The sequence below is a fragment of the Aethalodelphis obliquidens genome, unplaced genomic scaffold, assembly GCF_003676395.1.
Source record: "Aethalodelphis obliquidens isolate GAN/ISIS:26980383/991018 unplaced genomic scaffold, ASM367639v1 scaffold48, whole genome shotgun sequence".
NCBI lineage: Eukaryota > Metazoa > Chordata > Mammalia > Artiodactyla > Delphinidae > Aethalodelphis > Aethalodelphis obliquidens.
The window spans coordinates 3,601,486-3,613,486 of NW_020837992.1; the positions used below are offsets into that span (position 1 = coordinate 3,601,486).

The 12,001-nt window shown below is 46.1% G+C and overlaps 1 protein-coding gene across 2 annotated transcripts; it reads left to right on the forward strand.

Moving 5' to 3' along the window:
• Nucleotides 1-519: 519 nt before the first annotated feature.
• IL19 (interleukin 19) lies at nt 520-11,683 on the forward strand. Of its 2 annotated transcripts, none has more exons than XM_027082843.1 (6): nt 520-1,088; nt 4,715-4,861; nt 5,014-5,079; nt 7,667-7,819; nt 8,732-8,806; nt 11,130-11,683. In XM_027082843.1, exons 2-6 carry the CDS (start codon nt 4,718-4,720, stop codon nt 11,223-11,225), a joined length of 534 nt encoding a protein of 177 aa, XP_026938644.1. In that variant the 5' UTR covers nt 520-1,088; nt 4,715-4,717; the 3' UTR covers nt 11,226-11,683. The 2 variants fall into 2 exon arrangements, with proteins under 2 accessions (XP_026938644.1, XP_026938643.1); XM_027082842.1 differs by having other exon boundaries at nt 524-1,072.
• Nucleotides 11,684-12,001: the final 318 nt, after the last annotated feature.

Genomic DNA, 12,001 nt, shown 5'->3' on the forward strand with positions numbered 1-12,001 from the left:
TCTGTCTCCCCAGTCTGGCTGCAGGGCAGATTTTGTTCCAACCCGTTGTCCAAAGGGCCCATGGGGTCTCTTGTAATTGCACCCCATCCCCAAGTTGTTTTATTTGGTAAAAACAAACTCTGTTTCGGGAATTTGTGTTTGGAGAGGAAACTTTTTAAGCCCTGTCTTTTCATCACCATCTCTCCAAACCTCGATTCTTGAAGAACATGGTGGTGTAGAGATTGTGTAAAAAAGTAATTTAGATAGAGAGTCTTCCAGCCCAAGAGCAAGGATTCCAGGCTCTGTTCCTGGCTCTGCCACGGACTGCTAAGCCTCTCTGACTCCCAGTCTCATTTTCTCTCTCTGCATTAGTTGAGAATGAAAGGGCTGTCCAAGGGACAAGATGGAGAGGAAAGAGATGATGTCCAAAGATATCCTTGCATTTCTGAGAACGAAAGAAAAAAAACTTCCCTATGAAGTTAAACAAAATAATGCATGTAAAGCATTTAAGCTATTGCCTGGCACATGTTAGGTGCTGAGTAGCTCAGGCAGATGGAGCGTGCAGGGGCTGGGGCACCCGCAGTCTCAGGGCTGGCTGCGTAGGGCGTGGCTGTCAGAAGAGTGCTTCCCTGATTTTGCCTGCAGGGTACGACTGGTGACATCTCACAGCTCTCAGGAAAGTGACCTACTTGGGTTTTTCTGTATGGACACAGGATTACAAGAAATTCTCATTTGCATAGAGATGGGGAGTTTATTTTTACTAGAAGCTGCATGTCAAGACTGAGAAGAAAGAGGCATTTCTTAATAATCATTAATCAACTGTATCTGAAAAGAAAAAGAAATCAATTCAGGAAATGAGATGCTAAGGAAATGAGGGGGAAAACAATCTCCCCCTACATGGACCCACCCAGTGAGCCTTGACAGCATTTCCTTGTATCCACCTGCATAAAAGTGACCAGCCCTCTACAAGTGGCAAGGAACACAAAGAGCGGAGACACAGGAGAAGCCCAGGAGCACCCCGTGAGAGGTCGTCCTTCCTCAGAGGATTTGTTCATCAACCATCCCAGCCCTCGTCCTTTACAGCTGCAGAGAGGTGATCTGCTGTCACTGTGGGTGGCCTATTATATCCCAAGTGCTGGGCATTTTGTAGAATGGGGAGGGGTATTCTGTATAGAGGTTGAACTTTCCAGTACCTTATTTTCAATAAGAAACAGGGAGAGTGGGAAAGGAGGAAGGAAGAAAGGGAAGGGGAAGGAATCTATTTTTTTTAGAAATATGATGATTTTATTTTTTATTTTATTTTATTTTTTAAATTTTATTGACGTATAGTTGATTTACAATGTTGTGTTAATTTCTGCTGTACAGCAAAGTGATTCATTTATACATATTCTTTTTCACATGCTTTTCCATTATGATTTATCACAGTATATTGAATATGGTTCCCTGTGCTATACAGTAGGGACTTGTTGTTTATCCATCCTATATATAAGTTTGCATTTGCTAGTCCCAAACTCCCAGTCCTTCCCTCCTCTCTCCCCATCCCCCTTGGCAATCACAAGTCAATTCTCTATGTCTGTGAGTCTGTTTCTCTTTCGTGGTTATGTTCAATTGTGTCATATTTTAGATTCCACATGTAAGTGATATCGTATGGTATTTGTCTTTCTCTTTCTGACTTACTTCACTAAGTATGATAATCTCTAGGTGAAAGCATGTTACTGCAAATGGCATAATTTCATTCTTTTTTATGGCTGAGTAATATTCCACTGTATATATGTACCACATCTTCTTTATCCATTCATCTGTTGATGGACGTTTAGGTTGCTTCCATGTCTTGGCTATTGTGAATAGTGCTGCTATGAACATAGGGGTGCATGTATCTTTTTGAATTATAGTTTCCTCTGGATATATGCCCAGGAGTGGGATTGCTGGATCATATGGCAACTCTATTTTTAGTTTTTTGAGGAACCTCCTGTTTTCCATAGCTGCTGCACCAATTTACATTCCCATCAACAGTGTTGGAGGGTTCAAGGGAACGGAATCTAGCATTTACTATAAACTTTTTGTTCTAGGAACTGTGCTGGGCACTTTAGAATATGTGTATTTTTAATCCTTTGGAGTATTAAATATCTTTTTAAACATAAGGAACACCACTGGTTCAGTGGGATCCGATCAGAAATGTGTTCCTTTTTGTCTGCTGTAAGGAAATCTGCTGGATCTCCAGTTGCGATCCCAGGAGGAACAGACCTGTAGGTGGGGGTGGTGCAGTGGTAAGGGGAACAGGCCACCTGCCTTCACATCCTGGCTCTGCCACTTGTTGGCCATGTACCTTGGGCAGGTTTCTCCACCTTGCTAAGTGTCAGTTCCCTCTTTGGTAAAATGGGGATAGAAACAGAAGCTGCCACATAGGATGGTTGTGAGCATTAAATAAGATAATTGTGGAAAATACTTGGCATGGCACTACAGGCACGTGGCACGTATGATAAACGTTAGCTACTACTGTTACCTGAATCAGCCGAGATGTCTGGAATCGCCTCACCAAACTAAGGGGGACCTCTTTTTTCTCCACATCTTTCTCCTCTGATGCTCCCAGCAGGGGATGAACCGGCAATGCCCCACTGCTTCTGAGAGTTGTCAGAAGAAAAACTGTGCCCCCTTTTAGTCCCTTGGCTCTCTAGAAGCAGCTTATTTGCCTTTCGAGGGGATAGAGCTCTGGGGGACTCTATAGTCTCGCCTGTCAATGGGGTCTATTTTTCTGTTTTGTCAGAAAGAGGTTGGAAAAAGAGAAATCAAGTTCTTTAACATAATGCCTGCTCTACAGTGAGGTCTCAACCTACACCTATCCCTCACTGAGAGTGATGCTGAGTTAAGGAGAGAGAAGGAGAAATGGTTTTCTAAGCAGAGTTTGCTGTTTCTCAGAGAAGAGCCTGGGATTCCCAACGATGATCAGGGTGGGGAGAGGGGAGCGGGGACAGGTATGGCTCATGCTCTCACACGTGTGTGCCTAGAGCAGCTCTAAGTATAGTTAGGAGCGGGGGCGTCCACAGCCCCCTCAGCTGGCTTCTTATGCGTGCTGCCTCCCTCTCTTCCACTGCTGCACCCACTACGCTTATGCAACACACACCTGGCTGGGAATGAGTGCTCAGTCTGCACGTGGAGGAGGCTGGGCAGAGGCTGGTCTATTCCCATGGGTTGCCCTCTGACTTACCTTTAACGCTCAGCTCTGTTTGTGAAACATGCTAGTGCTGGAGAAAGTCGGAGAAGGAGAACTCAGCAGGCTGTGCAGTTATGCTTTGGGCACTTTTCTCAAGGTGTGTTACACGACACTATTGAAAGCCGTCCAATGAAAAGAGGCAGAGAGAAAGGCAGGAGGGGCGTGAGAACTAGAAGAGGCAGCAGGCATCTCAGGTCTGGCCCTGCCTAGAGGCTAGCGAGCTGCAAACCTGTCCCTGGTGCCTGCTGGCTCAGTGTGTGATGGAGGGGAAGCCGCCACCTTGCCATCTGGGGGTCTCTCTCTTCACTGTGGCTAATTAGTTATTAGATGCCCCGCACCTCCCTTTCCCATCTTCTCCAGAAGGTGACATCTTCACAGCTGACTTCAAAGGAATGATTTTAAGCAGATACACAGTAGGGGTTTATAATAAAAGGGTGTCGCCTATTTGGGGGGCAAACATAAAAACCAAATGTGCTTACAGCTCTATTTACAATAGCCAGGACATGGAAGCAACCTAAGTGTCCATCAACAGGTGAATGGATAAAGAAGATGCAGCACATATATACAATGGAATATTACTCAGCCATAAAAAGAAATGAAATTGAGTTATTTGTAGTGAGGTAGATGGACCTGGAGTCTGTCATACAGAGTGATGTAAGTCAGACAGAGAAAGACAAATACCGTATGCTAACACATATATATGGAATATATATATATATATATATAAAGGTCATGAAGAACCTAGGGGCAGGATGGGAATAAAGACGCAGACCTACTAGAGAATGAACTTGACGTGGGGAAGGGGAAGGGTAAGCTGGGACGAAGTGAGAGAGTGGCATGGACATATATACACTACCAAACGTAAAATAGGTAGCTAGTGGGAAGCAGCCGCAGAGCACAGGGAGATCAACTCTGTGCTTTGTGACCACCTGGAGGGGTGGGATAGGGAGGGTGGGAGGGAGGGAGATGCAAGAGGGAAGACATATGGGAACATATGTATATGTATAGCTGATTCACTTTGTTATAAAGCAGAAACTAACACACCATTGTAAAGCAATTATACCCCAATAAAGATGTTAAAAAAAAAAAAGAAAGAAAGAAACAAAATGTGCTTTTATAATTTTTCAGATCTGTTGCCTAACTCCTAGGGCATATTTACCAACACTGTTTTTCCTATTTAATTTATTAGAAACAATGCTTCTCACCCCTGTTGAAAAGTGAGCCGTGTTGAGTCATGAGAGTGATTTACACACGAATTTACTCCCTGGGAGTTGGGAGAGCGCTGGATCAGCCTCTCTAGGGGTGGAGCGGGGGCAGGGGGGACAGGGAAGGGCTCATTCAATTGATTTTTAAAAAATCCAGAGAAGGAGACACATGCCCCAAGGTCCACAGGCTGAGGTACTGAGTCCTGTTTTCTTGGCTGCCATCTGGCCTGCCCCGCGAGGTCCACAGGGGAACTCAGTTGGGGTCTCTTTCCTTGCTTTTCACTTTTGGCTGGGAAGCTGACTTTATCCCTTCCTGTAGGACATGCAGGCACAGGGTGTTTCTCTCTGCCTCCTGGGTGTGATGCTCTTTCTGTGCTCAGTGCATGCCCGAGGTCTCAGGAGATGTCTGATTTCCATGGACATGCGCCGTATGGAGGAGAGTTTCCGAGGGATCAAAAACGCCATTGTGAGTACGGGTTTGGGGTGAAGGTGTGGGCAGGGGGGCGTGCCTCACTTTACATCTTAACGTGGAGAGCCAGTTCTTTCTCATTACCTTTGTGTCTCTGGAGAATGTGGAGTACTCACTGCTTGTGTCTGTTCTTATGTTTTCCTCCACAGCAAGCTAAGGACACCTTCCAAAATGTCACCATCCTGTCCACATCGGAGACCCTGCACAGCATTAAGGTATTGGCCTGTGTCTGCTCGTTCCTCTATTGTCATTTTTACGGTGAAGTGGCGCAGGGCTGAGGGAGAAATCCTCACCCTGTGCTCTTCTCTTTCCTAACCTCCAGTGAACTCTGATGCTCCGGCTTCTCACATGTGAACTGATGTGTGAGGGCGCACTCGCGTCTCAGCGACCTTGAACCCCACAGGAAGGTGTTCACCCAGGGAGTGATTGGGGTGCCACACGCTCAAATGGGACAGGATGTCTAGGGCTTAGGGTGACTCTGGAAGGTTTCATGGGGAAGTTGAGAAAATGAGCAGTGACTTAAAACCTGAGTAGGCTTGGGGTTAGTGGCTAAAAGAGATGGAAGGGTTTTGGGGAGAATGGGTATGCAAAATCAATGGATACATGTCAGGGGACATAGAGGCAACCAGGGGGAATTCCTTGGCATTCCAGTGGTTAGGACTCTGTGCTTTCACTGTTGAGCACGCAGGCTCAATCCCTGGTCAGGGAACTAAGATACGGCAAGCCGCGCGGCACGGCCGAAAAAAATAAGAGACAACCAGGCTCGTGGTGTGAGGGACATGAAGGCAAGTGGAAGAGAATGAAGTGCACAAATACATTGGAGTCATTTTACCAAGAACCTTAAGCCAGGCCAAAATGGAAACTGACTAGCTGAGCCTCGGCCTTCTTTTTTTTTTTCTTTTTTGGCTGTGCCGTGCGGCCATAGGGAGTCCCTGCAGGTTTTTGAGCCAAAGACTGTATGGCCACAAAGTCTTTTAGACACAGTCGGGTGATGTTCTTTACAACCGCCAGCTTGAGGCACGAAAGCAGGGAGGGGATCAGTCTACTTGTCCAGAGAGAGGTGGTGAGAGTGTGTTACAAAACTGTTGGCTTACGAGGTGATAATTCACTTTACAGAAGGGGCCACTGAGAAGTGCCTTTAAAAGTGAGCTCCTCCAGTCCTTGTAAGCATTCTAGAAAGATCCAGTTCTTTCAGGCATTTATGTGACAGAGTGTAAGGTACATCCACAAAGAGCTACTTTTTCCTTGGGCTTCTCTGCACGAGATAATTCTTCTAGGCAGTATTAGGCCTGATTTATTTATGGTAAACACATGGGTCCACTTCCTAAATACTATTCCAGCCAATGGTATAAGAGACTCAGAGGATATGATAGCTGGAAGGGACCCAAAAGGCCATTTGTTCCCAAACCATCATTTTCAAGTGACCAAATTGACATCTTGGGAGAAAAAATGACTAGTTAATGGTTGAGCCAGGAATAGACCCCCCAAGTCTCATGCCTCTGTCTCCAGATTCTTTGTCCTCTCAAGGTTTAGAAATAGCTGATGTGGCATAAGGAAAGGGGTCAATGAGGATGCAGGTCTTTGCCATATTTCTCCCCTCCCCACCCTCTCCCTCCTTGATAAAACAAAGGTTGCAACTTTTTGCCCGGTTGGTTAAGGGAATTAGCAGGAGCAGAGGAAAAGGAGGGTTTTTGTGTTGCAAGGTGAGTTTCCATGTCAGAAAATCTGCCTGTCGGGCCAAGGAGGCTTTGCTGCTTTAATGCTAATGAAGATAAGTGCACCACTGGCTGTAGCCACTTCCCTTCTCAGACTGAGCCACAAATCTCCTGCTCTGGCTCTCAGGGCTGAGTGCAAACTGCTAGAAGGAAACTCTGCCTGGCCAGCTGCTTTAAACTGTGCCTGGGGAAGTCAGGAGCTTTCCCTTAGGGAGAGCTGCACTCTGCCCGAGGAGGACCTGCCCAGATGTGTGCATTTCGGCAGCTGTCAGTTTCCACTCTTGCACATCTCAGCTCCATCCAAGTGATCCCTGAAGTTTAAAAAGGACAGACTGGGGGCTTCCCTGGTGGCGCAGTGGTTGAGAGTCCGCCTGCCGATGCAGGGGACACGGGTTCGTGCCCCGGTCCGGGAAGATCCCACATGCCGCAGAGCGGCTGGGCCCGTGAGCCATGGCTGCTGAGCCTGTGCGTCCGGAGCCTGCGCTCCTCAATGGGAGAGGCCACAACAGTGAGAGGCCCGCGTACTGCTAAAAAAAAAAAAAACCAGGACAGACTGGAGGAGGGCTGAGCAGGGTGGCCAGGATAAACACAGTGTCATTACACAGGAAGGAATATGTGCCCAGCACAGGCCTGACATGCAATAGCCATCGAATAAACACATGTTGGTGGCTAGGAGATGTTCCAGAGAGGCAGACTTCAGCACAATGTAAGGAAGTACTTTTCAAGACAGCTGCTCAGACATTGGTCCTTTCAAAAGGGAGGTGTCTGATGGAAGCGGTTAAGCCGAAGTTAGGGATGACTTGTTGGAGATGCTGTAGAGAGAATGCTAGTCTCTGACTGGTCTCCATCCCTTGTGAATATATCTCCTGGCCATGTAAAAAGAGGGTAAGAACCGCAGTCTCTCCTTGGTGCCTTTGTCATAAGTAGCTTTGGTGTGGTTAAGAGGACCCTCTGAGACCAATATGAATTTAAAAAAATGACTTCTAGTTATCTCACTCCTTCTTGCCCCTACCCAAGCAGGCTGCTTTGATCTCTAAGATAGTAAGAGAAGAGGGCCTCTGGGGCTTTCCCTAATTTGTGTCTGAAGCCCTTAGATGTGTGCTGCGTGACCAAGAACCTCCTGGCATTTTACGTGGACAGGGTGTTCAAGGACCATCAGGAGCTGAGCCCCCAGATCTTGAGAAGAATCAGCAGCATTGCCAACTCTTTCCTCCACATGCAGAAAAGTCTACAGCGATGTGTGAGTCACCAGCAGCATCTGCTTTCCGTCTGCCCCAGGGAGAGCCCAGGACATGCTGGCCCCAGTCAGTGTTCCGAAATGGATCCTGGACTCAACGGCAATTCCCGGCCCTGTCGCCCATGGGGAGAGCTGTTGGGAGCTTCTTCCAGTGGTCCCTCCTTGTCCAGGGCTTCCTCCTCACCAGACCCAGTTTCCTCATGGATAATCTTCCTGTGGTGACCGACTTATGTCAAAGCATCTCTTAAGTGATGCCGGGGCTGGCCTGTGAGAGAGGCATACTGAGGATGCCGGGCTTATCACAGGCGTACCCCTAGTTTCTTTGTTTCTGGCCCTTTGGGGTTTCCATACCAATTAACCTCTGGGTGGTTCTCTGGTATAGCCTCTCCTAAGGATCACCTATTCCTTCACTGGGATCTATTGAAGACAAACCACAGAAATAAAACCAAACCCAAACAAACCAACAAAAACTTAGGCCAGGAGAAAACCTGGACTCTGGCCCCATCTCTGCTGAAGATTTCCTTTGTAACTTTGTGGCAAGTTACTTCACCTATCCGTGCCTTGGGTTCTAAAATTGTTAGAAGAGGTCATGACCCCTATCCCACTTACATTAGATTCATTTAACCAATTATTTAATTAACTGGCCCAACATATTCATTGAGTGCCTACCTAACGCTGTACTGGGTGGTGACACACAGACTTGGAACCTACTCTCCAGGCCTTTCCAGCCCTGGGGAAGTGCAGGGTGACTCTACATGCAGACCCTACTGCCCCCTTCTGCCCCAACCTGGGTTTACTCACCTGACTCTCACCTTGGGAGGAAGGAGAACTATCACTCCTCATGCGGGAGGTGGCGGTGAGAGTGAGCTGGGGTGGAAAGGTCCTCTGATGGGTGCTGTCTCTGCTTGATCACAGCAGGAGCAGAGGTTGTGTCACTGCAGGCAGGAGGCCACCAATGCAACCAGAATCATCCATGACAACTACCATCAGGTAAGGGAAGGGAAGAGGATGGGGAAGATGGAAATGGGATGTCAGAGCCTGATTGGGCAGCCTCCTCTCCATTCAAATTCATTCATTTACTCACCAGTATTTATTTATTTATTTATTTATCCTAACATCTTTATTGGACTATAATTGCTTTACAATGGTGTGGTAGCTTCTGCTTTATAACAAAGTGAATCAGCTATACATATACATATGTCCCCATATCTCTTCCCTCTTGCATCTCCCTCCCTCCCACCCTCCCTATCCCACCCCTCTAGGTGGTCACAAAGCGCCGAGCTGATCTCCTTGTGCCATGCAGCTGCTTCCCACTAGCTATCTACCTTACGTTTGGTAGTGTATATATGTCCATGCCTCTCGCTCGCTTTGTCACAGCTTACCCTTCCCCTTCCCTGTATCCTCAAGTCCATTCTTAGTAGGTCTGTGTCTTTATTCCCGTCTTGCCCCTAGGTTCTTCATGACCATTTTTTTTTCTTAGATTCCATATATATGTGTTAGCATACGGTATTGGTTTTTCTCTTTCTGACTTACTTCACTCTGTATGACAGACTCTAGGTCCATCCACCTCACTACAAATAACCCAATTTCAGTTCTTTCTATGGCTGAGTAATATTCCATTGTATATATGTGCCACATCTTCTTTACCCATTCATCTGTTGATGGACACTTAGGTTGCTTCCATGTCCTGGCTATTGTAAATAGAGCTGCAGTGAACATTGTGGTACATGACTCTTTTTGAATTATGGTTTTCTCAGGGAATATGCCCAGTAGTGGGATTGCTGGGCCGTATGGTAGTTCTATTTTTAGTTTTATAAGGAACCTCCATACTGTTCTACATAGTGACTGTATCAATTTACATTCCCACCAACAGTGCAAGAGGGTTCCCTTTTCTCCACACCCTCTCCAGCATTTATTGTTTGTAGATTTTTTGATGATGGCTATTCTGACCAGTGTGAGATGATACCTCATTGTAGTTTTGATTTGCATTTCTCTAATGATTAATGATTACTCAGCAGCATTTATTGCGGGTCTGCCCAATTCTGTGTCTGCAAAGAGTGTGTTGGTCTTACCTCATCTGCTAGTTTCCTGGGCTCCCCTTCCCTATCATCCTTCCAGCATTTTCTTATGCCCTCACATATCAGACCTACGTTAAGTTTTGAGGGAAAGCACATACTGTTTAAGATGGGGGTGATAACAGAGGGAGCAAAGATCTCCAGAGAACTGTAAGCTGTTATATATGAAACATGCTACTTTCTGGGTGTCACTGTGGCCAGTAACTGACATCAGCATCCTGTGTGGTGACGAAGAATAGTGCTTCTCGTGTAGGTGCAGATGTTGAATGCACACCTCATATAGAGGTGGAGTTAGAAGCAGTGTTTCTTAAGTGCATCATTTAGAGATTCTGTTAAAACGCAGGTTCTGGCTGGTAGGTCTGTGTTTCAACCACACTCCCAAATTATGACAATGCTTTGAATAACAAGGAGCTGGGGAGTCCGTTCAGACCTCTGCTTCTTTGTGGAGAGGCTCCATAGGATAATATAACAATGGCTGAAACGCATATTGCTCTTCCTATGAGCCAGGTATTGTTCTAAGCACACTAAATGTATTAACACACTTATTCTTCACAACAATGCTATGAGCCATTATCTGCAGTTGATAACTTAGGAAAGCAAGGCACAAACAGGTTAAGTAACTTAACTAAGTTTATACTGCAGCTAAGTGATGGAGGTAGGGCTCGATCCCATGCCATCTGGCTCCACAGGACATACTTTCGGATCTTACCATCTCCTTCTATTCTGCTGAGGAAGAGTCAGGAGACTTGGGTTCCAGTTCAGCTCTTCTACCGACCGGCTGTGTCACATTGGGTAGGACACATCCTTAGGGGTTTCAGTGCTTTAATTTGTCCAGTGGAAGCACCACCTTCTCCCTCCCCACTGCTGGGCACCTCTGGGATTGAGGCTTTCTGGGAGAACAGAAGCACTAAAGCAAACTGATGTGAACAGGAAAGTAAGCAGAACTGCCAGAGAAGCAAGTTGTTTTTTTCTGGGAAATATAGGAAAAAGAAAAACAGATGGCAAAGAATGAAGACCTTTTCATTTTGTTTATAAGTTGCTGACATGATTTAACTGCTTGTTTGTGGAAAGCAATTTAGGTCACCTATTAAGAAAATAATTTGAGGTCTGTATGCCCTGCAGATATAATGGTTGAATAAAAAGCAAACCTCGTGGGGACCAGAACGTGGGGAAAGTGATTTGAAAGCTATGACACGGTCTAGCAAGGCAGGTTCTTATGATGATTTCCATGGTTTCAGTTGGAGGTCCGGTCTGCTGCCATTAAGTCTCTGGGAGAGCTGGACGTCTTGCTAGCCTGGATTGACAAGAATCATCAAGGAACTTCTGCTGCCTAAAGACAAGAAGTCTAAGTTTGGGGGATGAACAGCCCCTGAGAGGTTTCCAGTGGGAGACAGCCAACTTTGAAGGGGAGGGAGATAGGGAAGGCTCCATTTTTATGCAAACTGGGTCTTTTTGAGGAAACCTTCCTGCCCATTTGGAGTTCTCTTCTTTGGGGCTGGGGTATTGTAGGGGAAAAATCTAGGTTTGAGCACATCTTACCCTGTAGCTACAAGTCTCACTGGCTCGGCCCAAGCTGTCTGATTCCACCTGAAAGTATCCAAGCAGTCTACTGTCATATTTATATGAAATATGTCTGTCAAAAGGTCCTGTGGGCCATCCTGTAGGGAGAGGGTGAGTTTCCCCCTAATTTATTGTGAACTTGTCTATCCCGTGTCTGTGATGTGATCTAAGTGGTATTCTGTAGTGCATATTGTACTGATTGATTTTTTTAATAAACTCTGTTCTTTACCAATGAGTGGAAGTGTCTTCTGATCCAGGGAGAAGGAACCATGAATGGTGACTATTAGAATTAAAAGGGCCTTAAAGAACAGAAACAGATGGGGAAACTGAGACCTAGAGAGGAATAAAAATTTACTCAGAGTCCCAAAGTGAGTTAGTGCCGAGGGTTTCAAACTGGACTCCATCCAGCACACTGTCCTCCACACAATGATCAAGAGGATGAACATAGGGCTTCTGATCATGACTCCTTCTTGCTACCACTCCTTTTCTGATCTCTCTTTCTCTGTGTTTCTGTCTTTTCTCTCTGTCTCTCTGTTATTGAAATTGGGTC